Source organism: Panthera tigris, chromosome B3 (genome assembly GCF_018350195.1).
Source record: "Panthera tigris isolate Pti1 chromosome B3, P.tigris_Pti1_mat1.1, whole genome shotgun sequence".
Classification (NCBI taxonomy): Eukaryota; Metazoa; Chordata; class Mammalia; order Carnivora; family Felidae; genus Panthera; species Panthera tigris.
Window position 1 is genome coordinate 110,289,689 of NC_056665.1, and position 24,931 is coordinate 110,314,619.

Consider the following 24,931-nt stretch of genomic DNA (forward strand, 5'->3'; position numbering starts at 1 on the left):
TGAGGGAAAGTTTCTGTGTCGAAATATTCCAGGTGATAAATGTAGAAGGAATGATAGCGTTAGAATCTTACTATCTTGCAAAACGTCCGTGGAATAGTGGGTCTAGGCACTGATTGCCGGTGGTGGTTAACATTGTGAGGGACATCTAGTCATCAAGTGCCGCCAATGGGAATATGAAACACTACCTATGTAACGTTCTTGCATGGGTGCCTGGGTGGCTCAGTTGGTTAAGCGTCCCACTTCAGCTCAGGTCATGATCTCATGGTTCATGTGTTAGAGCCCCGTATCAGGCTCTGCACTGACAGCACAGAGCCTGGAGCCTGCTTCGGATTCTGTGTCTCCCTCTCTCTCTCTCTCTCTCTCTGCCCCACCCCTGATTGTGCTCTCTCTCTCAAAAATAAATGTAAAGAAAGAAAGAAAGAAAGAAAGAAAGATTCCTGCCAAACCACTCTCCCCAAACCCCCCCAAAAAAACAAAACCCAAATCAGATTGAGCCTCTAAATCTAACATTTAATTTATGGGAAATTCAGGGGAGGAGCAACATGTTAAATAATACTAGAGGAATTCAATCAGAAAAATCCAAAATGGGGGAACTCTATGGAAAAATGTACCTTATTCTTCAACAAGTAACAAGGAGGAAGAAAGGAGGGAAGAGGAAACTTTAGGTTAAAACTTTAGGCATATCAGTCAAATGCAGTATGTGGACCTTGCTTGGATACTGATTTAAACAAACCAATTATTGGGGCGCCTGGGTGGCGCAGTCGGTTAAGCGTCCGACTTCAGCCAGGTCACGATCTCGCGCTCCGTGAGTTCGAGCCCCGCGTCAGGCTCTGGGCTGATGGCTCGGAGCCTGGAGCCTGTTTCCGATTCTGTGTCTCCCTCTCTCTCTGCCCCTCCCCCGTTCATGCTCTGTCTCTCTCTGTCCCAAAAATAAATAAAAAACGTTGAAAAAAAAATTTAAAAAAAATAAAATAAACAAACCAATTATTAAATATATATATATTAAATTATTAAATTAAATTAAATATATTAAATTAAATATAATTAATTTATTAATTATAAATCAATATTTATAAATTATAAATAAATTTATTTTAAATTTATTTTAAATTTATAAAAAATAAAATAAAATATAAATTATACTAAATTAAATATATATTAAATTATTAAATTAAATTAAACATATTAAATTAAATTATTAAATATATATATATATATATATATATATATATATATAATCATGGCAATTTACTACTAAGGGGGCTATCTGATATTAAGGAATTATTGGTGAATCTGTCAGACCTAACAATGTTGCTGTGGTTTTGTAAGCCCTCCACCACCCCGCTTTTTAGAGGCATAAACTTAAATATTTACAGATGGAAAAAAGAAGAAAGGCTGGCGATGGAAAGGGAGATGAGAATAAATGAATAGGTATTAATTCTCCTGAACTACCGGATGTGATTGCAGGTTGACTGGGGAGTGTGACACCCTCTTCCCGATCCTTTCCCTTTGCCACAAGCTCCGACTAAAGCATGCCTGAGACTGTCAACTGAACAAAATGTGCCCTCGAGAAAAAGAACACACTAGCAAAATGCAGTACTTCCATCACGTGCAGAAAACTGGAATCCGCCTCAGACCGTGCCCGCGGCGGTGGTCAGGCCTCCCGCGGATCCGGCTGATAGCACACTTCCTGCTTCAGAGACTGTGTTCTTTTGTGTGGCTTCTCTGAGCCCACCGCCTGCATAAATCTGCTGCTTTCTACCCAGACACTGTTGCTTCACTTGGAAATAATTATCTCCTTCTCCACATGCACCCTGTTCCCTTCACCCACATCCCTTATCATGCCATGATAATCACACACTGAAGCAGATGTAAAAGGCACAAACGGAGCATTTGCTTGACGACTCGAGAGCCTTGTGTCATTGCACACAAAGAAGAAAGTGAGGAGGAGCCCTATCTGCCATCGCAGGACTCACACTGGAACATGTACCCATTAAAGAACAATTGAGTGGATTTTTTAGAGCTAGAATTTTTTTCCCCCATTAGTTCTCGCAGCAAACCAGGAAGAGTGGTAGTTATAGTTGCTGGCTTTTCAAGCCAGGACCCTAAGATACAGAGCTGTTGTTACCAGTCTAGAATTATGTTTGTCTTATGAAATCGTTTGTGAATCCACAAATAATTACTGTGCACCTGCTGGGCCAGGTTCTGAGAATATTACTCCCATTACGAGGTAGACATGGTCTGTGCTTCTCCACATGGCTGGAGCTTCTCTGGGCAGAGGGTGGAACGAGAGGGAGTTAGCAGGGACTGACTAGATGGTTTGAGCTTTGTAGGTTGTAGGGATTTTGTCTAATTGGATGGGAATCCGGTGGAGGCTTGTAGTCAAAGGAGTGACACGGTCCAATTTATGTTTGAAAAGATTATTCTGGCTCCTGTGTGGAAGATGGGCTGAGGTTAGGGTTGGAGGGATGGAGAATAGAGGCTGGAGGTCAATTAGAGATTACAGAGGTGGCCCAGGAGAGGGAAGGTGGTAAGCTGGACTAGGGATGGATTCTGGATAAGGTAGAGTTGGCAGGATTTGCTGATGGATTGGCTGTTGGGGAAGAGAAGAAAGAGAGCAAGGAAGTCTCTAAAGTTTTTGGCCTGAGCAGTTGGGTGTTTGGTATTTCCATAGGGCAGAATGGATGAAAAACAGGTTGAGGGAGAAATCTTCATTTCTATTTTTAGACTGTTAACTTTGAGACGTCAATCAGTCATCCCTGTGGAGATGAGTTGGCATTTGGATAGAGAGATCTGGAGTTCTGGGGAGAGACCTGAGGTGGAAATACAGATTTGGGAGTCAATGGCTCTCGGATTGGTTAAGATTACCTAAGGAGACTGAAGATACAGAAGACAAAGGACACTCTACATGTAAGAGGGGGCAGGGGAGGAGCAAACGCAGCAAATCCCTTACGTGCTCCAGCAGCTCACCCCGCCTTCAGAATGTGCCACAAGCCAGTGAGGTACGAAGAAACACATGACGGAGAGAAGTCATGGTAGACAAGAGAAAAGAGCCTGCCATGAAGTAGGGGTGGCAGCTGGGCAGAAATGCTGCAGGACGAACTGGTACGATAATAACAGAGGTGTCTGCCAGGGTTGGGAACATAGAGGTCAACTGTGCGGGCTCCAAGTGTGGCGCCCCCTTGATGAGGGAGCCCTCTGCCAGAGTTCTTGTAGCAAAAGAAAAAGGAAACCACGATTGGTCAAACTCTGGCAGAGTTTGTCATGAAGGGAAAGGAAGAAATGGCGCAGGAGCTAGGGGAAGATATGCTGTCAAGGAGGTGAAGCTTTAGTGTTGGGTTGTTTGGATCTTTGGCTTTTAGAGATCCGAGGTAATAGAATGAGTCTGTGCTGACACAGGGCAAACTGATGATTCAGGAGAGAGAGAAGGCATACTTGTAGAGAGCTGAGAACCAAAGGTTGGGAAGCGTAGGTTGGGGGTTGCCCTTAGAGAGAAGAGACATCTGTCATCACAGCAGGGAAAGCAGAAGGTGTGACATTCTTTCTCCAAGTCTCTTTGACGCTCAGAGGCCCCTTGTGTGTGCACCACTTGAGCAAGGCCCGCTCTCTGAATTGTCAGTAGAGGAAACCAGAGACCAAAAATTCTCAGCCCAGAGGAGTGCATATAGCTAATGATGGACTTTCAGACACCACACTGGAAAGACATAGCTGGGCTGTGAAGAGTGTCTTGTTGGTTTCCCTGAAGCCACACTTTTTGGGTGATCATCTACGCCATTTAGGTATAAGACTGGCCATGGAAGTTGCATCATTTTTCCCCATAGGATCCCTTAACCAAGTCATGAGTCCTCAAGCATTAAAAGGAATAGCACCTGAGCCCTGAGCTGGCTTCACCTCTGTAGATCTTTTTATTTTTTTATTAAAAAAAAATTTTTTTTTATTAGTTTTCTTCATTTTTGAGAGGCAGAGAGAGAGCGCATGTGGGGGAGGGGCAGAGACAGGGGGAGACACAGAATCCGAAGCGGGCTCCAGGCTCTGAGCTGTCAGCACAGAGCCCAATGCGGGGCCCGAACTCACGAACTATGAGATCATGACCTGAGCTGAAGTCAGATGCTCAGCCGACGAAGCCACTCAGGCGCCCCACCTGTAGATTTTATTTTGTGCCCTGGGGTTGTATTTTAAGACTAAGTTCATTGCCCTTTTAGAATTGACTCCCAGGGGAAAGATTGTGTCTCCCAAAAATTTACCATAATTACTTTCATGAGGAAACAAGAATATTTGACCAATCGTGGTTTCCTTTTTCTTTTCCTACAAGAACTCTCAGAAATAAATGTAATGCTTGATCACAAGAACTTAGAGTTTTGACCTCTTAGGTTTTTATTTTCTATTTTTATATCTTTTCTTTTGTTTCATTTTTTATTATTTTTTTTTTTACTTTGAAATAATAGCAGATTCACATGCAGTTTTAAGAAATAATACCAAAGGATCCTGTGAACTCTTTGCCTGGTTTCTCCCAATGGTGACATCTTACAAGACTATAGTACAGTTTCACAACCAGATATTGATATTGATTCAGTCAAGATACAGCACATTCCATCTCTCCAAGAATGCATGATGCTGCCCTTTTATAGCCACTCTCTTCTGTCCCCACCGTCTCCTTAACCTTTGGTAATTGCTAACCTGTTCTCCATTTCTATAGTTTCGTCATTTCAAGAATGTTATATACATTATGTAACTTTTGGGGATTGGCTTTTTTTCACTCAACATAGTTTTCTGGAAATTCATTCAAGTTGTTGCATGTATCAGTGATTTGCTCCTTTGTGGATGAGTAGTACTCTGTGACGTGGATGTAACACAGTTTATTTAATTCATCCTTTGAAGGGCATCTGGGTCATTTCCAGTTTGGAGACTATCACCAATAAGGCTGCTACAAACATTCATGTACAGATTTTGATGTGAATGTGAGTTTTCACTTTTCTGAGCTTCTATCTTTTCTAGTGAATTGTATTAGGTCTTTTTCTGTGAATGAATAGTATATAATCATCAATAAACAAAGGCCATCTACTTTCTTCTTCGTGATTGCTATTAGCATGCTATTACCCTCTATCTTCACAGCTTCCCAGTCTCTGACTCCTCTCATGGGCTGGAAAAAAGCAGATGAAAGTTGGAAGAGTTACGTAGCATGTTTGTGGGTCAAGTGGAGCCTGGGTTCTGGTATATGGTCTCAACTCCTGGCTTTTATATGAAAGCTGCTGCAGTTCTTAAGATACAGTTTATTTTTATTCTTCTCTCCAGGATTCTGGACTCTAGCAACCATGTTGGTTTCAAGTGGCTTGTGTAGAACAGGCTCAGAGATGTGGTTGGGCATTCTTTCATGTATGTAGGCAATCAAAAGTCCTAAAGGAGATGGAAGCACAGTTGACCCCCTAGCCCTACTTCAGGCTGGGTGTAAGATTTGAAATTAAGATAATCACTTCATGGAACCACGGTTTATACCATCTCTGCTGAAAAGAATGCTGGATTCAAAGAAAGAGACAGAATGAATCCACCATGAAACCCAACCCAATATTTTTGTTGAAGTCACGTCTGATAGACCATCGATGGAGGAATGAAGGATGGGAAAGCACGTGCACCAGTTCATTATCTAGAACGGTCTAAAGTGACGCATACAAGGGTGCCTGGGTGGCTCAGTCAGTTATGGGTCCGATTCTTGATCTCAGTTCCGGTCTTGATCTTGGGGTCATGAGTTCGAGCCCTGTGTTGCACTCTGCGCTGGGTGCGAAGCCTACTTAATAAATAATAAGTAAATAAATAATAAAGTGACACATACAGCTAGATATGGCCCTCACTCTGCTGTACTAGCATAATATCTAGAAGCCAAATTTTATTTGCTCATTTATTTCACTCAACACTCTGCTCACTGGGTGCCTGGTTCGGGTGGGGGCTGGAAACTGAGGAATTAAGATGTTCTTCCTAAGTTCAAGGAGCTCACCGTCCAGTGGGAGAGGCAGATAAATGTTTAGATAGTCATGACATGATGCACCAAGTGCTATTCTAAAGTTTGCAAGTAGCAGTGGTGACAGCAGCAGCCTCCAGTGATGAGGGGGTGGCGTCAGCATTGGGTGCAGGAATGTGGCCTTGCCTGTGGTTGTGACTAATCGTCTGCCCTCCCTTTATTCTTGTCTGTTTTCTAAGCTTTCCTGATAATTCTACCCAGTATATTCCCAGTAAATTATCTGTCTACTTAAATCAACCAGACAGTGTTGATGGAGAGATAGGCCACTGGTCTCAGATTCCTAGGAAAACTTCCAGAATTGTTTTTTTTTGTGTGTGTAAATGCAGCACGAAGCCTTACGTGGTATAAAATGTTGAAATACTTCCTTACGTGGTATAAAATGTTGAAATGTTGAGTGTCAGTTGGCAAATAGACACCGGCTCTACCCCCATGGGACCCCAAACTCCCTGGTCCCTCCCTTCATTCCCTGTCCCCTATGATCTGTCATCTCAAGGGGTTACACCAGGCAGAGGTGCTCTGGTGGCATTCTTCCTGATTGACAGGTGCTTCTGGTGAAGCACCTGAATGGATACAGTATACACATATAGGTGGATGTATGTAAGTATGTGGAAGGTGTATATTCATGACAAATTCATCCCAATGGGGTGAATCCTACTACACACACATACTACTACACATTCTGTATGGCTAATGTGAGATCTTTCCATATCAGCACTTGTAGCCTTTTCAAATGGCTCTTTGGCAATCCATTCCGTGGATTTAACCATAGATGATTTAATCAGTTTGGGGAGGTTTCAAAAAATAGAGATGCCCTGCCCTCATTTCTTAACACCAACTTCAAGATGAAGATTCAGGAAGTCTAGGAAAGGGTTGACTCTGTGAATTTTCCAAACTTTCCAGGTGGTTCTGATTATCGGCCAGGTCTGGGATTTTTTTGGCAGAAGCAATGCATCAGTTCACCCTACAAATATGGAAAGCCCACAAAAAGCCATGAAGCTTCATTTTTTTTAAAGAAGGTCTACCTTCTCCTCTCTGGGGCACAAGATATAAAATAAACAATATAAAAACCTGTGTTGAAAGGCTTCCAATACTTCAGTTCATCATTGCCCTGGCTTGCTACCAGACTGTAAATTTTCTCTGGTTAGCAATAACTAAAAGGAATGCCATTCTGGAAGCAAGATGAGGGGCAGAGACCTCTCAGTAAGTTCCAGATATCGAGGCCAAGCTTTTGCTTCTTCCAAAGAACACTGCTGTCCCTCCTGTATTTAGAATAAATTCAACTTTGATTGTCCTCCAGGAACTGAGCAGTGGCCAAACATCAGTATTTCTTCAGATTTGGAAATGAATTTTGATTGTTTCTTCATAAGTCGGCATAATGCTTAGATAATCAACTGCAGTTCTTGGCAAAGATTAAAATGTGAACTCAGTTCACCACTCCCAGACTATCTGGAAACCAGGAAAGTATATTTATGGGAAAAGAGGTTTATATAAATACTTTCTTCAGTGACCCACATGATGGAGTTGAGAATAAATATCTTGCTTTTGGTGGATGATACCAAATTAGGTGGAGCTGGCAACATCCCAACACTGAGAACTAAACTCAATATGACCCTTTTAGATTGGCCTTGACAAAAAAAAAAAAAAAAGATTCGCACCATAAATACAAGATGAGAAATGGCTCACAAGCACTATAGTAAAAAATAAAATGTTACAGAGTTTCAAAGTTAACAGCTGGTTCGTAACTCCAAAATTAGTCAGCAATAGGGAAAATATTGGGAAAACAAAAGAACATAATGCTGGAATGTTAATGTGGAGAAGATAAGCACAATTTCTGAATACTTTCCCACATATGGCCTTCGTAGGGCCTTAGCTAGAGAACACGCCTATCCAGTTAGGGCCTTCATAATTTGGGAAGACTATCTAAAAACAATTCAGTGGGCCCTGAGAACTGTGGGTGGCTGCGATGACCAGGGGTGGGGTGGAGAATCTCTAAGAGACATTTTAAGCTAAATGGAATTAGTAAACATATCAGAAAGAGAACTCAAAAACGGCCTAAAAACTATCTTCTAATATTCATGGTGTGATTATAAAGAGAGTGTTGAATATCTTTTTCTCTCTTCCACAGAGGGCACACCTGGAAATCAAGAGGTGAATATTAATAATTCAGATTAAGCTAAGTCTAAGGATGAGTTTGCTTGAAGTAGATTAGTGGGCCAGTGTGTCGTAGCTGGAGAGCACAGAGCATGGACTCTGGAGCCAGACTGCCCGGGTTCACATCCCGTTCCACCACTTACTCCCTGTGAGGCCTTGGGCAGGCCTTACTTTCCCTCAAGCTACCTCACTTGTCCATGGGAGTAGTGGGGAAGCCAAGAGCGTCAGCCTTATAACATCATGGGAAGGATGGCATGAGATGATTATGCAAAGCCCCGAGAAGTGTGTGGTTATTGGCTGATGACTATGGATAGGAAAACTTCGAGAACAGGCTCCTGGAAGTGATTCTTGAGTCTCTTCTTAGGCATTTGAAAGACTATCTCAAATTAATGGTTAAATCTGTAGTGCTAATTCGAGTCAACTCTGTGAAGGACACATGGTTTAGTCATAATTTCAAAATTGCCTCATTCTATCACATTCTTATCTCACAAAATTATTAACCTTATATACCCAGCGGTGTCTGCCTTGCACACAATATACATAGTCAATCACTATTCAGTCAGGATTACAAGCCTGAATATGTTCATGAGAATATTTGCTCCTTAATCTTTTGATATTGCAGAAACATTAGCAAATAGTCTTCATAACAAATCATAAAATACGTTCCTCCCTGAATTTTGTCTCAATGAACCAGTTTAATTCAATTTAATTAAATTCCATTCAGTTTAAGTAACCATTATTGAAGACCTGTGTTAGGCCCTTTCTAAAGGCTAGTAATGCTTGTCTCCTGCCTTTAGAGACTGCATAGTCTACCAAGAAAAGGGTGAAAAAAAAACAGTTCATTTTAATATTGTGTGATAGATGGCACATTTCAGGTGCCAACTGCTATGTAGAAGCATAGAGCCTGACTGATGACTTTTGCCTGGGAATCACCAAAGGCTCACAGAAGCTCAGACATTGAACTGAACTTCGAAGAAAGTGGGGAAGTGAGAGCGTTTCTTGAGGTGAAGCTGAGAGGAGATCTAGGAGTGACAGCTTCTGTCAGGTCCAGGGACCGCACTTGGCACGCAGAGTGAGGAACATGGTGGCATGAGGAAGAGGAGGCATGGTGAGGGGACAGGAGCTGTTGCTCCAGGGGCTGATAGCACTGAGCGACACTTCCTGGCTCTGCTGGCACCCTGCCCTGCCTCGGGGTCCATCAGTGGCCAATCGTGGGAATGGACGGGGTGGCCTCTCCCAGTTCCTCTCCTGCCCTCTGTGTTGGGAAGAAATTCATGTAACTTGTAGGGACTCCATATCCTGAATAGAGAAAAAAAAAAGTCCACATTTCAACACTGTGGTCTCAGGGAAGTAATGCCCCTCTTTATATATAAGGAAGAGTTGAACAAACACTGGATTTAGAGTCAGTTTCTAGGCTTGGGTTCAAATCCCAGCTCTGGGGACATCAGGTTGGCTCAGTCAGAAGAACACGCAGTTATTGATCTTAGGGTTGTGAGTTTGAGCCCCATATTGGGTGTAGAGATTACTTTAAAATAAAATCTTAAAAAAAAAAAAATCCCAGCTCTGTCATGTAACTGTCTATTCTGGGTAGGCCGTTCATTGGCACTCAAGTTTTTCTGGACAAGGGCTTAATATGTTCAGCTCAGAGGACCCTGATAAGGATGAGATGAGAGAGTGCATATGAAAGCAGCCAGCTTAAAGTAGATGTTCCATTGACATTTGAGTGATTTTTTGATATTGTTACTGTTTTTATTTTGCCTAAGTAATGTTGGCATAGAGCTATGACATTTCCAAATGATCATGAACATGAAGCAGTATTAGGGGCAACAAGAACTCTGAGGCTAAGGGTTTAAGCTGCACCTCCTCCACTGAAAACTCAGAGTAAGAATCATATGTGTGTGTGTATGTGTTTATCTGTCTGTCTATCATCTATCTATCTATCATCTATTTTTAACCATTCTTACACATTTGGACCAAATCATTTTCAAAACAGTAAATAGTAAATGCCAGAGTAAGACATCTTATCTGTGATAAATGGAGTAGAAGGAACTTTTTCCTCCAACTCTGTTTCTTTTTTTTTTTAAGTTTATTTGTGTGTGTGTGTGTGTGTGAGAGAGAGATAGAGTGCGAATGGAGGAGGGGCCGAGAGAGAGAGAGAGAGAGAGAGAGGGAGGGAGACACAGAATCTGAAGCAGGCTCCAGGCTCTGAGCTGTCAGCACAGAGCCCGATGCGGGGCTCAAGCTCACAGACCATGAGATCACGACCTGAGCCAAAGTCGAAAGCTCACGGACTGAGCCACCTGGGTGCCCCTCCTCAACTCTGTTTCTAAGGATTCTGGTAATATCTGCCCAAATCACAGAAGTATGTTAGAAGAAGGCACTCATTCAGTTTATTTCTATGTTTCAAATTGGTGCAAGTATAGAACACTCTATGGTAAAGTGGGAAAATTTAAGAAACCCCACCCACGCCCTGGATGTTTTTGTGAAACTTTCCATAATAAGAACAATAAGGAGAAATAGTAGGGGCCCCCGGGTGTCTCAGTTGATTAAGCATCTGACTTTGGCTCAGGTCATGATCTTGTGGTTCATGAGTTCAAGCCCTGCGTTGGGCTCTGCACTGACAGTGCAGAGTCTACTTGGGATTCTCTCTCTCCTCCTCTCTGTGTCCCTCCCCCACTTGCACTCTCTATTTGTCTCAAAATAATAAATAAATAAATAAATTTAAAAAAGAAAAGAGAGCAAGGTGGGTGGTGGTGGAGAACACAGACATCCTTGAAGATCCGGGCTTAGAGTAGGTTAGGGGACCTCTTTTAATCTCCCTTCAGACATTGGGGTTGTTTTCTCACTGATGTTTTCCTAAATAATAAGAAGGCAGTTCTGTTATAAATCAGTCCTTGGGGTTACAAGGAGGGCAGCCGTGGTGCCACTGACCAAGTCAGTCCCCACCCAGCAGGCTCAGGATCCTGAGGAGACAAAGCTGCATATATGTTCCTGAGCACCAGCTTGTCTCTGGACATGGCCAATGGCCCCAGCATCATTAACAGGAAGTCTTTATTTTCAAGGCTGGGCAGGAGAGAGGCAGCTGGACAAGGAGTGTTCAGTGCTTTGCTATGGTACAAGGTCAAGGCCTTTTTCAAATCAAATGACAAATGACAGATCGTCCTTTGTCCATCCATTGCTGAGTGACACCCGAGGCCCCAGGAGGAATAGTTGGTGCCCGTCATGAGACGCCAGGCCCTCATCACATGCTTGTGTCAGACTCTAAACTAAGAGGCGATGAGCCGGCCTTGCGGTCCTGCTCCTGATGTCTGGCCAATGTCTCTGCTTTCACCCTGTTCTCTTCTTTGATATCTGGTTTCACAGATGCCAAATACAAACCTCATTGATTCAGCATTTGGGATCACTGGACCTGAACAAACTGAAGTTTTCCCTTGCAACACCTTTAGTGAAGGATTTGATTAAGCAAGCAACATAAAAAGTTGTTAGAGGAAAGGGAGATTTAACCCACTTACAATAATAAATGTATTAAAAACAACTTTAAGTAGGGTTGGTATGTTAGCCTTTGGTGGTAGATAGGTTTTCTATTTTGGCCCTTTTCCATTTGGTTGGCATGATGTTATGTCTGAGTTTATTTAAAATAGTGCTGGAGCGCCTGGGTGGCTCAGTCGGTTGAGCGACCAACTTCGGCTTGGGTCATAATCTCACGGTTTGTGAGTTCGAGCCCCGCATCGGGCTCTGTGCTGACAGCTCAGAGCCTGGAGCCTGCTTCCAATTCTGTGTCTCCCTCTCTCTCTCTGCCCCTCCCCTACTCATGCTCTGTCTCTGTCTCAGAAATAAATAAACATTAAAAAAAATAAATAAATAAAATAATAAAACAGTGCTGTGGTTGATTAGCAATGTCTCTCTGGGCTCATGAAGGATATCAGAAGTGGTAGGAAATAGGCCGGGTATTTGCTTCCTTGGTAGCATTCAAACCTCTTTTAGAAACAGCTGTGTGAAGAAAACAAATAAAATTAAAGCAAATGACATTAAATAAGCATTTGTTATGTTTTAGACCTATGCTAGCTATCATAATTATTTTTTTCATTTGATTCTCATTGTACTCTGAAAATTAGTAATGATTATTTCAATCTTACAAATGGGGAAGTTGAGTCCTATAGTTGACAAAAGTCACATAGCCAGTTAGTGGAGCCACATTACAGATGAAGGTTTGTTTGACTCCAAAGTCTATGCTCTTTCAGTTAAAATAAAAAAGGACCTCTAGTTAACAATACATTAAGAGACTCAGTACAGGGTGCCTGAGTGGCTCAGTAGGTTAAGCTGACTCAGTTTCAGCTCAGGTCATGATCTTGTGGCTTAATGGGTTCAGGCCCCACATTGGGCTCTGCACTGACAGTGTGGAATCTGCTTGGGATTCTCTCTCTCTCTCTCTCTCTCTCTCTCTCTACTCTCCCCCACCTGCACTGTCTCTGTCTCTCTCAAAAATAAATAAACTTTAAAAACAAAGACTCAGTACATTAAAAGATTTCAGTATTTATGGCAACACTTTCAATTTAAAAAGTTTAAGTGGAGGGAGCACCTGGCTGGCTCAGTTGGAGGAGCATGTGACTCTGGATCTTGGGGTTGTGAGTTTGAGCCCCACGTTGGGGGTAGAGCTTACTTAAAAAAAAAAAAAAAGAGAATAAATAAATAAATAAATTTAAGTGGAGGTAAAATGGAATAATAAAAAAAATACTAAATGAATTCAAAAGAAGACAGGGAAAGAGTAAAAAGAAACAAAGAAAAGATGTGACAAATGGAAAACAACTAGCAAGAAGGTAGATTGAAATCCAACATATTCATAACTACATTAAATGTAAATAGCCTAAACCACCCCTAATAAAAGGGAGAGATTATCAGGTTGAATAAAAAAGGCTAGACCCAACTAGATGCTGCCTATAAGAAACACACTTGAAATATAAAGACACAAATAAATTAAAAGTAGAAAGATGGAGAAGGATAAATCATGCTAACAGTCAATCACAAGAATGCTGGTGTGGACTTTAAATACAAGGAGTATTACTGGCAATAAAGAAGTCCATTATATAATGATAAAAGAATAATTTTACCAAGAAGACATAACAATCCTAAATATAAATGTACCTAATAACAGAGCTTCAAAATATCTGAGATAAAAAAAATGATAGAAATGGAAGAAGAAATGGAGAAATTCATAATTATAGTTGAAGATTTCAACACTTTTCCCTCAGGAAGATGGAGTGAGTAGACAAAGCAGATGGTAGAATAGTAAGTTTAGAGAACACTTGAACAGCACTAGTAACCAACTTGACCTAACTGACATTTATAGCACATTCCACCTGACAGTAAATACCCATTCTTTTCAAGTGCACACAAAGTGTGCCCCACTAATAATCTGGACCATAAAACAAACCTTAGCAAATTTAAGAGAATTGAAATCAAAGTATGCTTTCTAACCACAATGGAATCATAAACTAGAAGTCAATAAACTAGAAGGGATATCTGGAAAATCCCTTAATATTTAGAAATGAAGCAACACACTTAAATATCCGATGGGTCAAAGAAGAGATCACAAGGGAAATTAGAAAATATTTTGAGTTGAATGAAATAGTCTAAAGTGCTGACATTTTACAAAGTCCACCTGGTCTGAATTAGTGTGATGTGCCTCCAGGTTTTAAGGCGATGTGCCACTGGGACAATTTTATTAAAACACAGGAGCAAGGACACTGCAGTCTCATCAGTCCCTAAAATGAAAAGCAGATGGGTAATGTCTATACAAGGCCCTCCCCTCCTGCTCCCCATCTTCCTGTATTCCTGGTTCTGCCCTGGTTGCAGATCCCAGGTGAACACATCCCCAACAGAATTTGACTCCAGACACCATACTAGTGTTGTTTCCTTCTGGGGGAGCATCTTGCCTATGATAAGATCACTGTGCAGTGAACCAAGAGGCAGGAGGCTCTCTCCTCAATAAGGAGTCAGCTGTCTTAGTGGCTCTGGGTTTAAATGCCTTTAAATAACAGCACCAAGCATGTGTCCTGCCTCTTGCAACCTTCCGGAGAGAACCAGAGGCCTGTGTGAAATTCATTTCTTCATCATAGGAACTGACGCACGGGACTTAGACAACAAGCAAAATCAACTGAGGTGTGGGGATATGTAGATTCCATGCCACTAACTGTAATCATAACACATAGGTACTGCTTACTCCGGCATTGTCGCTTTGAACCTTACGCAACCCCATGAAGTAGGTCCATTCTGCAGAGGAGAGACTAAGGCCGGTAAGTGGCAGAGCTGGAAGATGGAATCCAGTCTGTTTGCTCTAGTAGCTGAGGACTCTAAGAGGCTTCATACTAACATACACAGTCTCAATGCCCACAAGGAGCCCTGACAGAAGCCTTATCATCAAATGGGGAAAAGGATGCTGGGGGTGTGTCAGTACCCGTACAGAGGAATCAACAGAGACCCAGAGAGGTCAAATGACTTACCCATGGTTGTTAGGCTATTGATGGCAGATCTCAAGCTAGGACTCAGCCCTTCTAATCCCCAGACCAGTGCCCTTTGTTCTACACAGGCCGTCTCCCTCACCAGGGTGCCCCAGGAGGATCATTCATTGTTCTTCTATCCTGGTGTATATACTTTCCAAAGCAGCAGTGCGACCAGCTGTAGATGAAGATGTGGATATAATGAACAGAGCAGAGGTAATATTAGTGGGCACTCTTCTGAGAGCTGCTTGCTGTGGGAGAAGGGGAAAGGACTGGGAATTACTGGGCTGTGTGGATCCATATAATATAGATCTGGTCAGAGAGGCTCAGGTCACACATGAGCTCTCTGAGCCTCTATTTCCTTGTCTACAAAATTGGGGTTAATAGTGCTAACGACCTCATGGAGTCACTGTGAATATTAAATATTAGAGCTAATGTACATAAGGCACTCAATCCAGTGCATGGCGCATAGAAAGTGCCAAGGCGACTTTGGCACACATTTTCCAAGTGTTGCTTCTTCAGTCTGCCTAGGAATTGCTTGAGTGTACCCTCCTATAACTATAACCTCTGGATGGAAAAAAAAAAGTTGTTTTTCTCTTCCTTTCTTACCATCTTGAGAGTGATGGTTTCTACCTGTGAGTCTTCCTCAGGTGCTCACCTACCTGCCTGGGGCTTTGAGACATTTGCCTGTCAAGTCCTGTCCTAACAGTCCAGCTCAGAGCCTCTCTTTTCTTTGAACACACACCACCCAGCTTTTAGGAAGTTCCTCCCTGGATCCAGAGAGGGTGTGTCTAGCAATGCATTCTTTCCAAAGCCCAGAAATGGGAGGATTCTATGAGAACTCTTTGTAGAATATGTATATATATATTTGACAGGGGAGGATGAGAGTGCCTGAAAAAAAGAGCCTGTTATTTCACTTCTGAGTTTTGTACATTCCGCTTCTTCTGGAGAGGGTTAGGGCTCCACTTGACATTTTGAGAGATAGCATCTCTACAGTTTGCTCTGAGATCTGTAGGGAATTATCTCCAAGGTCTGGACCCCTTCCACTGGAAGAATCCCTTCCACTGGAAGAATCCAGCTCTGCACTGTCAGCTGCCCATTGGGCAGATTGAAATGCTAGAATCTCTTCTCCTGGCACCAAAATGCCCAGAAATGAGCTCTTGATAGTAGGTATTAAGAGTCCTAAATACATTTTTTTCTCTGCTCTGATTCTTTTTATTTTTCCAAATGAAGATACCTTTTTTATTTTTTATTTTTAAATGTTTATTTATTTTTGAGACAGACAGAGACAGAATGTGAGTGGGTTAGGGGCAGAGAGAGAGAGAGGGAGACACAGAATCCGAAGCAGGCTCCAGGCTCCGAGCTGTCAGCACAGAGCCCGACGCTGGGCTTGAACTCACAAGCTGTGAGATCATGACCTGAGCTGAAGTCGGATGCTCAACCGACTGAGCCACCCAAGCACCCCAAGGTAGATTTTTAAAAATTGACTTTATTTGGAGGTGTGGTTTGGCTATCTCAAAGTGGTAAATTTACAGATGATTTTGTTCTTTTTCACTACCATTAGAAAGAATTACTTAAGTAATTTGTCCTAAGGAAGTAACCACTTATTCTGACAAAGATGTTTTCACAGCATTATTTATGGAGAAAACTACAAACAACCTACATGTTCACCAATAGGGAATTACTAAACAGAAGTACAATTCCCCTATATAATGATATATAATACATCCACAAAGAGTGACGTTTATAAAGAATCTTTAATATCATGGGTAACACTCATGATAGAATGTGAAATAAAAAAAAAAAAAACAGTCTATGTAAAAAAGGCAAAAACAAAACCCAAAACCAGTATATGTAATGACACAATCAAATGGCTACAAGTGTTCATGAGCGTGTGGAGGGACTGGAACGATCATATCCTACCGGTGGGACTATAAAACAGTACAAATACTTTGAAGAACGCTTTGACTTTTTAAAATGTATACATTTTAAAGTAAAGTTTTATTCATTTATTTTGAGAGAGAAAGCACGCAGGGGAGGGGCAGAGAGGGAGGGAGAGAGGAAGAATCCCAAGCCAGCTCTGTGCCGTTAGAGCAGAGCCCGACATGGGGCTCCATCCCACAAGCTGTGAGATCATGACCTGAGCCCAAATCAAGAGTCAGATGCCTAACTGACTGAGCCACCCGGGCGCCCCTAAAATGTATAAATTGAATATATAAACTTAAATGATTATTTAAAATAAGACCTTATGATCCAGCAACTTTACTCCTAGATATTTACTCGAGAGAAATGAAGACATATATCCACACGAAGACCTGTACATAGAAGCTTTATTCATAGTAGCCCCAAACTGAAAACCATCCAAATATCTATCAACAGATGAATGTTGATAAACTGTGACGTATCCGTACAATGGAATAAACAGTGCTACTTAATCAAGAGGAATGAATACTTAGACCTGCAAAAATGTGGATGAACCTCAAAAACACTATGCTGAGTGAAAGAAGGCAACACAAAAGAATACATACCATATGATTTCATTTATATGAACACTAGAAAAACAAATCTATGATGACAGATAGCTGATGGGTGGTTTCCTGGAGCTGGGGATTGAGGGAACTGACTGGGAAAGAGCCCAGAGAACTTTTTGGGGTAATGGAAATATTTTGTATCTTGATTGTGGTAGGGGTTCTAGAAGTGCATGAAGAAATATTCATTGCCAGTATTTACAATATGATTAAATAAAAGATATGTGTGTGTGTGTGTGTGTGTGTGTGTGTGCGTGCGCACACAGATGTATACCAGATATAACATCATAGGATCTCAACTTTTAAAATAAAAAGGGGTGGGGAGCACCTGGGTGGCTCAGTCGGTTAAGAATCCAACTCTTGATTTCGGCTGAGGTCGTGATCTCATGATCGAGATTGTGAGATCTCATGGGATCGAGCCCCATGTCAGCTCTGCACTTGGCAGCAAGAAGCCTGCTTGGGATTCTGTTTCTCTCTGCCCCTCCCCTGCTCGCACCAACACTTTCTCTATCTCTCTCAAAATGGATAAACTTAAAAAATAAATCAATAAAGATACAAGTAGAAAGGAGGGCAGGGAGAATACTGGAAGCATATTTACAGCAAGGGAGTGGTGGCTAACTCTGATTTGTGCAATTATAAGAGATTAAAAGATTATTTAAAACAATTTTTAGTGTTTATTTATTTTTGAGAGAGAGCACAAGTGGGGGAGGGGTAGAGACAGAGAGGGAGACACAGAATCTGAAACAGGCTCCAGGCTCTGAGCTGTCAGCACAGAGCCCAGTACAGGGTTCAAACTCGGGAACAGTGAGATCATGACCTGAGGCGACGTCGGACATTTAACTGACTGAGCCACCTAGGTGCCCCTAAAAGATTATTTTAACCAAAAAGATTATTTAGCTGGGTGGCCCAGTTGGTTAAGCATTGGATTTCGGCCTGGGTCATGATCCCAGGGGCATGGGATCAAGTCCCCTATAGGCTCTGTGCTGAGCGTGGAGCCTGCTTGGGATTCTCTCTCTCCCTCTGCCCCTCTCCTCTGCTCTCTTTCTCTCTAAAATTAAAAAAAAAAAAAGATGAAGGATTGTTTTAATAATTTTCTGGGTTTTTCTAGATCTTGTCCCATGAACAAATATTAATATAAACGTTAGCAAATACATAAAAATAATTGTTGAAATTATTATTTAAATGAATTGCTTAATTTTTTGCATCTTTAAATATATTCAATCAGTTATATCTCAATACAGCTGGGAAAGAAAATTCAAAGACTTTGTGGTGACATATGTCTGTAGAGAACTAAAAAAGAGACAGCAGACATGTTGTTCTCTAGCTTACTAGCTATCTTTACCAAGTCGGTGAACTGCATGCCAACCATAGCATGTGAGGAAATAACTCCTATAATGCTGAGTAACACATCTCAGTATGGGCACCTCCTAAAAATTTAAAGGGTTTACACGAGGTAAGCGGATTTTGCACAAATGTCCTATCGAGATCATTGGCACTCACTATGGGCAAGGCTTTATTCCACGATCTTCACGGAGGTGGAGCTAATGAGACCTCCGGTTGGTCCTTTGGAGACCCTAACCTCAAAGGGGCTCTGTGGGTGGTCCTCATTCCCGGACCTGGGCCACCCAGTCACATGGGCGTAAGGGATGGACACCCTGGAGTGTTACTCCATGGGGTGCATTACCCTGGGAAGGACTCCTTTTTGGAGAGACACTCCCAAAGCTGTCATCCCCAATGGCCATTTCCCTCCTTTGAGTCCATTTCCCCTCCAAAATTGTGGGAACCACAACTTCCTCCTCTTGGGTACCTCCCACTCCCTAAGCTCCTGTACGTGAAGGTACCCAAGTACTAACTTTCACCAAAGTAGGTCATTTTGATTTAGTTGATTTGGTGGGGTGAAGGGAAAGAAGCCATCTCCCTTAAGAGAGGGTACCAACGCCAGGGCTAAGGGAGAGAGTGGCAACCATGATCCTAAACTTCTCACAGGGTCAGAAATCCCTGGATGCTTCTGTACAGTTCTGGGGAAAGATTATGAAGTTGGCCACACTGTCCGCTGGCCCAGGTCAGAGAAGGTGCTTCCTCATTCTCTTCCTGCCTGCGAGCGCCTCTTCATCCAGGAGATCCATTTTCTCCCAGACTGGTTTTGCCACCAGAACACGTTCCGTGGCTTAGCTTCTGTTCATAAAGAGCTAGCCGTTCTGGTTGAAACCTGGTGCATCTTGCTCAAATGACCTTCACAGTGGCTCCCTATGTGTTTCTAGACCATGCTCTTTGGCCTTATTCTAACTTCTCCACAGAGTAGAGAGCCGAGAAAGCTTGGCATCACTGTGCCTCATAGACTTGCCACCCACCACAGGAAGTGGCTGTGGCACTGAGAAACCAGGCTGGCCCTGCCCACAACACATAATTACTGGGTTGATCTTTGGATGGTCCGAGCCAGTGCCAAGTCTCTTGTACTTGCAGGAGCCAGGACATAACCCCCCGTCCTTTCTTCCAAAACAAACCCAAGGAGCATTTATTCTCTCTGCTGATTTCCTTTGATGAGGTTTTCCAGGGCCTGATGGATGACTCTGTTCCCTCACCTTGGCCTCTAATTACTACCCACACTTGCTTCCGTCTGTTGTGGTTTCTGAGCTAGGAATGGAAGTGTACTTGGATGTTTTATCATTGCTTTGGAACACACGCCGAGAAAAGCAGTGTTCCCTGTAATTTCCACTCCTCTGGATTTCTCTTCAGCCTTGGTTTTTGCTGAAACAGCACATGAGCCAAAGAACAGACAAGGTATGGGCACCTTCCCAAAGTGCCAGCTACCTCCCTGTCTTATCGAGAGTGAAATCAAATGATGGAGCAAGTTTTCACCTTGAATCAGTCATCGATCAGCAAGGAGGTGTGCCCTTACACACCCTGTCAGGGAGCCAGAGGGCGAGGGAGGTTCCCAGAGGTAGAGGCACGCCCTCTGCCCCCAAGGAGTTCGCCTTGTAGACTGTGCACTCAAGGGTATTCTCCATGCAGACCCCAGTGGCCAAAACTGAACAGATCCAGTTCTCAACCCAGGAGAAGACGCAGCGGCAACACGTGATTGAATGTGCTGCGTGTGCAGTGACAGCTCTACACATCCACAGCAACTTAAGGTCACCGTGGACTGGAGGGTTCTGGGAAGGTGACTTAGAAGAGGCTCCTTAAACTGAATCTTAAAAATCAAGGAAGCGTTATTCAGGGGGAAAGGGAGGGAAGAAAGTAAAGGGGCTCCACACTGTGTAAAAGTAAGGGCAAACCCAGTACGTCCAGGCACCTATGCTGTGACCCCCTCCTTTACTCTGATTTCCTTCTGGGCTTTCTCCTTCAACTGGTTTAATAGAATAAGAGAATCCTCTTAGGCTGCAGCCCTATACCTCCAAATCAAGAGGTGATCTGGACCCTGGAAGGTGAAGAAGCCTCTAAATTCCAGCCTCCCCACATCCACCCCAAGTAACCCAATGCACGTATATAAAGTCACTGAAGTGAAAATAGCTGATTACGGAAGCTGCAGGGGTGTGTGGAAGAGGGTGTTAGACCAATGGTGCCCAGGGTTAGTTGGGTGGAAGGTGAGCACGCGCGGGAGACCCAGAAAGGGCTGCTGAAGACCCTGTTGCATTGTGTAAGGAGGTCCGATGGCTTCACAGCTGTGTTTGTCTTGTAGGGTGGATAGAGGGGCAACTGGAAGGAAAGACTCAAGGGTTGGTCTGACTCACCTTCTGGGCTCTGCACGGAGCCTTCATAATCTGAGATTTTCTTTGTGGTGAGAGATGATACTTGCCATCCCTTCCACAGCTACAGGGGATTTCATAGTCAAAAATCTGTGCCTGTAAGGAAGATACCAGGAAAGACGTATGTGGTGAGCCCTGTGACTTTGGGCCCCTGGTCAGTCTCAGCGCCTCTGAAGTATGTCCCTGCAAGTGACCTCCAGTGTCCCAGTTGCCACCAACCCAGAGCCAGCTCTCGCCTCAGCTCCTGGCTTCCCCACCCTGCGCTCCTGGCAGCACTTTCTCCCCCCGATCCCCATGCCACCGACAGCAGCCCAGGCGAGACGGCAGCGTCCTGGACCTGCCCAGGCTCTTCCCCCGGGTCAGCACCCGGGAGGAGGGAGGTGGGGGAAGCAGCGGCCCAGGAAGTGGGAACAATGAACCCAGAGGAGGACACCAGGAGGCCTGTGCCTGACACAGGGGCCCCGGGACTGTTAACCTGCCTGGGAGCTGGCGGTATTTTGGTTTGAGTGTGGGAGTAGTTTTTTTGTTGCTATCCGTGTATTTATTCATCAGGGTTGGAACTCCAAGAGGGCATGTCTGTACTGTTCACCACAGTCTTCTAGCAAGAGGCATCATGATGGTGCTGCCGAGAGGAGGTCCCCACGAAGGTTCTGTCCATGAGAAGAGAACACGAGCACCTGTAGGAGGTTCTGCTGTTTTGTTTCCTGCTGTATCCTCCCTGCTTGCCACATAGTAGACACTAAATAAATACTTGTTTATTGAATTAATTGCTTAAAAATCATGAGATCAAAGCCGGAAGCTTTAAAAAAAAATGTTTTATTTATTTATTTTGAGAGAGAGAGAGAGAGAGAGAGAGAGAGAGAGAGAGAATCCCAAGCAGGCTCAGTGCTGTCAGTACAGGGCTCCACAGGGGCTTGAACTCACCAATCGTGAGATCATGACCTGAGTGGACGGGAACAGTCCGACGCTTAACGGACTGAGCCACCCAGGTGCCCCAAGGCTGGAGGCCTTTTTTCAAGGTTGTAATCTGGGGAGAGCTGGGACAGAAATTTTGCAGAGCCTGAATTCAAGATCCATCCATCCATTTATTGAATACCTACTGTGTGCTACACACTGTGATGGATGTTTGAGGTACAGAAATGAATTAGATATGATCTGTCTTCAGGAGGGTCACAGGAGATTTGAAACAAATTAATGGCAAAAAAAAAAAAGTGCTGCTGGAATTAGGTAGAAACAGAGGAAGTCTGTAGAAGGGGATTGAAGCATGGTCCTGGCCTCCAAGAGATGTTTTATAAAGAAGATTCTCCCAGCCTAAATTTCCTGATCTGTAATGGGGGGATAATAATCTCTTCTGTTTACTCCAGGGGTTGTCGTGAGGAGTAAATGAGCTAATGTGGGAACATGGCTCGGCACAGGGAAAGGCACGCAGGGGCACAGGGTGTAGGGGGTCCCCAGGGAAGAACAACAGGTTTCATGCAGGGAGGAGGTGCTCACAAAAGACTTCTCAGATGGGGCGCCTGGGTGGCTCAGTCGGTTGAGCGTCTGACTTCGGCTCAGGTCATGATCTCGTGGTCTGTGAGTTCGAGCCCCGCGTCGGGCTCTGTGCTGACAGCTCGGAGCCTGGAGCCTGTTTGAGATTCTGTGTCTCCCTCTCTCTCTGACCCTCCCCTGTTCATGCTTCCCAGCAAATAAAGGGGTCCCAGGAGGCCATGGAAGGGGTGCTTAATACAGGAATCACCCTGACCTCTGACGCCCGCCCCTCAACACACAACGCCCATCAACTGGAAGGCTCTGCTCTTTTCCAAGGAGCTCTGTGGTGTCAGCTGTGCATGTAGGGCCTTCTAAGGCATGATTACCAGGATGCGCTTCACCTACATCTGCAGGCACACAGAAGATTTACCCACACAGTTCAGCTGGGGGTGATCTCTTGGAACTGTCAGTCTGCCTGAAGGATGGGCCAAAGACCACCTAACTCTGCTCTGTTCTAAGCGCTTTATCTGTACTAACTCATTTCACCCTCAGAAAAACAAGCCAGCGAGGTAGGTGCGATTACTGGCCCCAGGCTCGAATTGAGAGTGCAGGGGCACAGAGAGGTTAAGTCATTTGCTTGAGGCCACACAGCTGGGACACGGTGGAAGTAGGCTTCGAACCCAGGCAGTCTGGTCCAGAGTTGGAGCTGTTAGCCACCACTCTAGTTACAAACACAAGGAGGGGTGGAGAATCACAGTCCTTACTGTTTCTATGGGTGTAAAAACCACTTAAGTTTGTTTCGGCAGGAGTATCAGAGACCTACAGTTCTAGGGTCTAACCCTCAGTTCTAGGGTCCTGGAGACTAAAACTCTGAAGACTACAGACTCTTCCCAGGAAAGCACACGGTTGCGTATGTAATTCTGGGGGTTTGTGGGTCTCCTGAAGCCTCTCCAAACACCCCTTACAAGACTGTGAATTGGGGGTTGACAGGGCCAAGATTTCCTATTTGGCCTGGAGATGGGGGTGGGGCTGGGGGTGGGCGTGGGGTTTGCTGGAGACACCAAGCCCGAGGCAGACTCCGGCTGCCCGGCTTAGTGCTCTGGGGATGAAAGCATTCATTTCAAACTCTGAATCATCCGGTGCCATTTCTTCACACATTTCTGCAAGAAAAGAAGGCTTTATTTGGAATGATTCACCAACATATAAATCAAGAGACATGCAAACCAGACTTAAAGGAGCTACAGAAACTTACAAAGCCTAGAAACTATGAAAACAAACTATTTCCAGTGTTCCCATCGCAAGGCATGTAAACTCAACTCCGGAGAAAAGAACAAATGAAATCAACTCACTTTTCAAGAGGCTACAATCCTAGCTAATATAATACACAGCTATCTTCTTCTTTGAAAATTGAATCGAGGGAACACATGAATAGGATTAAGAAGTAAAAAAAAAAAAAAACACCCCAAATCGGAAAATCCAGCAATGAAAAGCAACAGCTGTGACTCTTCGCACCTTGAGTCCCAGAGCCTAAAGGTAACTAATTTACCCGCTCTGTTTTTTACTGCTTCTGGGAGTTACCCCTTCTCTCTAAATGATATGCTTGAATTCTGTTGTTCTGCTGTCATAGCAATGGTTTAGATTATGTCACCAGCTCTACGACACCCCCTTCCCATTTATGTATATGTAAACTACTACTTCTCCTCTGCTGCATTCATTGATTAACATTATAACTCTGGAAAATATATACTTAAATCTCTTGATCTTGCTCATTCAACTGTTGACAGTCTCTGTTTCCCTGCTTTACAGATGAGGAAATGGGAGGCTTAGACAGATCATTGCTCGCCCAGGGCCACATAGTTGGTTAAGTGGCGGATCTGGTTACAAGCCCTGCTCAGCCCCCGAGCGCTGAGCGCTGCCGTGACTTGTTGTGGTCCCAGAACCACTGTGCTTGGCACCTATCACCGAAGTGGGGCCACCTGCTATTTTTATACCTGTTACTCTGTAAAGAGAGCAGTCTTCCCAAGGATTCAGCTCCGCCAGCTAGTAAAAATACCCTGTTGGTCAGCGGAGGGGGGTTGTTTACAGAGTGGATTTCAGAGTGCCGTGATTTGGTCCTGGAGGTTGGGGCCCATCTCAGTTTCCTCATTCTCTTGCTGCAGGGAAGCCGGACTAGAAATGGTTCGGTAGAAGCCAGCTCAGAGGTTCCCTGCTCAGCACTGTGAATCTTCGATAGTGGCAAAAGAGAACACAGATACTGAGGTCAGTAGCTACTTGTTCAGGGTCCCAACCAAGTCTGGGAACACAGGGGTGGTCTCACTGGGTATCTCCCTCCTCAGTGGAGCTGTGAAAGACTGGGTTTGTTTTCATCGCTTCTCGATGGTTTCAATCCCAAATCAGACCAGGGCACACCTGATAACAGTTGTTTCTCAAGCTTTTTGTGGTTCATCTGCTACTTTATCAGAACAAAGACACCCGTGTCAGCATCTATGCAATAGCATGCTGGTAAAATCCAGCGGGCACTCCTGG

The 24,931-nt window shown here is 43.8% G+C and overlaps 1 protein-coding gene across 9 annotated transcripts in view; it reads left to right on the plus strand.

The window, feature by feature from the left end:
- Window positions 1–24,649, plus strand: part of PPP1R36 (protein phosphatase 1 regulatory subunit 36) — a 67,351-nt gene extending 42,702 nt beyond the window's left edge. The window contains exon 13 of one of the 9 annotated variants that reach the window (XM_042989886.1): window positions 24,565–24,649. In XM_042989886.1, the coding sequence (XP_042845820.1) occupies window positions 24,565–24,627 (63 nt within the window). In that variant the 3' untranslated portion in view covers window positions 24,628–24,649. Of the gene's footprint in view, window positions 1–1,467; window positions 3,940–5,292; window positions 6,340–6,913; window positions 9,447–14,373; window positions 15,226–21,487; window positions 21,651–24,564 lie in introns of those variants that run through there. The other 8 variants (XM_042989884.1, XM_042989887.1, XM_042989883.1 and 5 more) reach the window with 8 other exon arrangements.
- The last annotated feature ends 282 nt before the right edge of the window (window positions 24,650–24,931 follow it).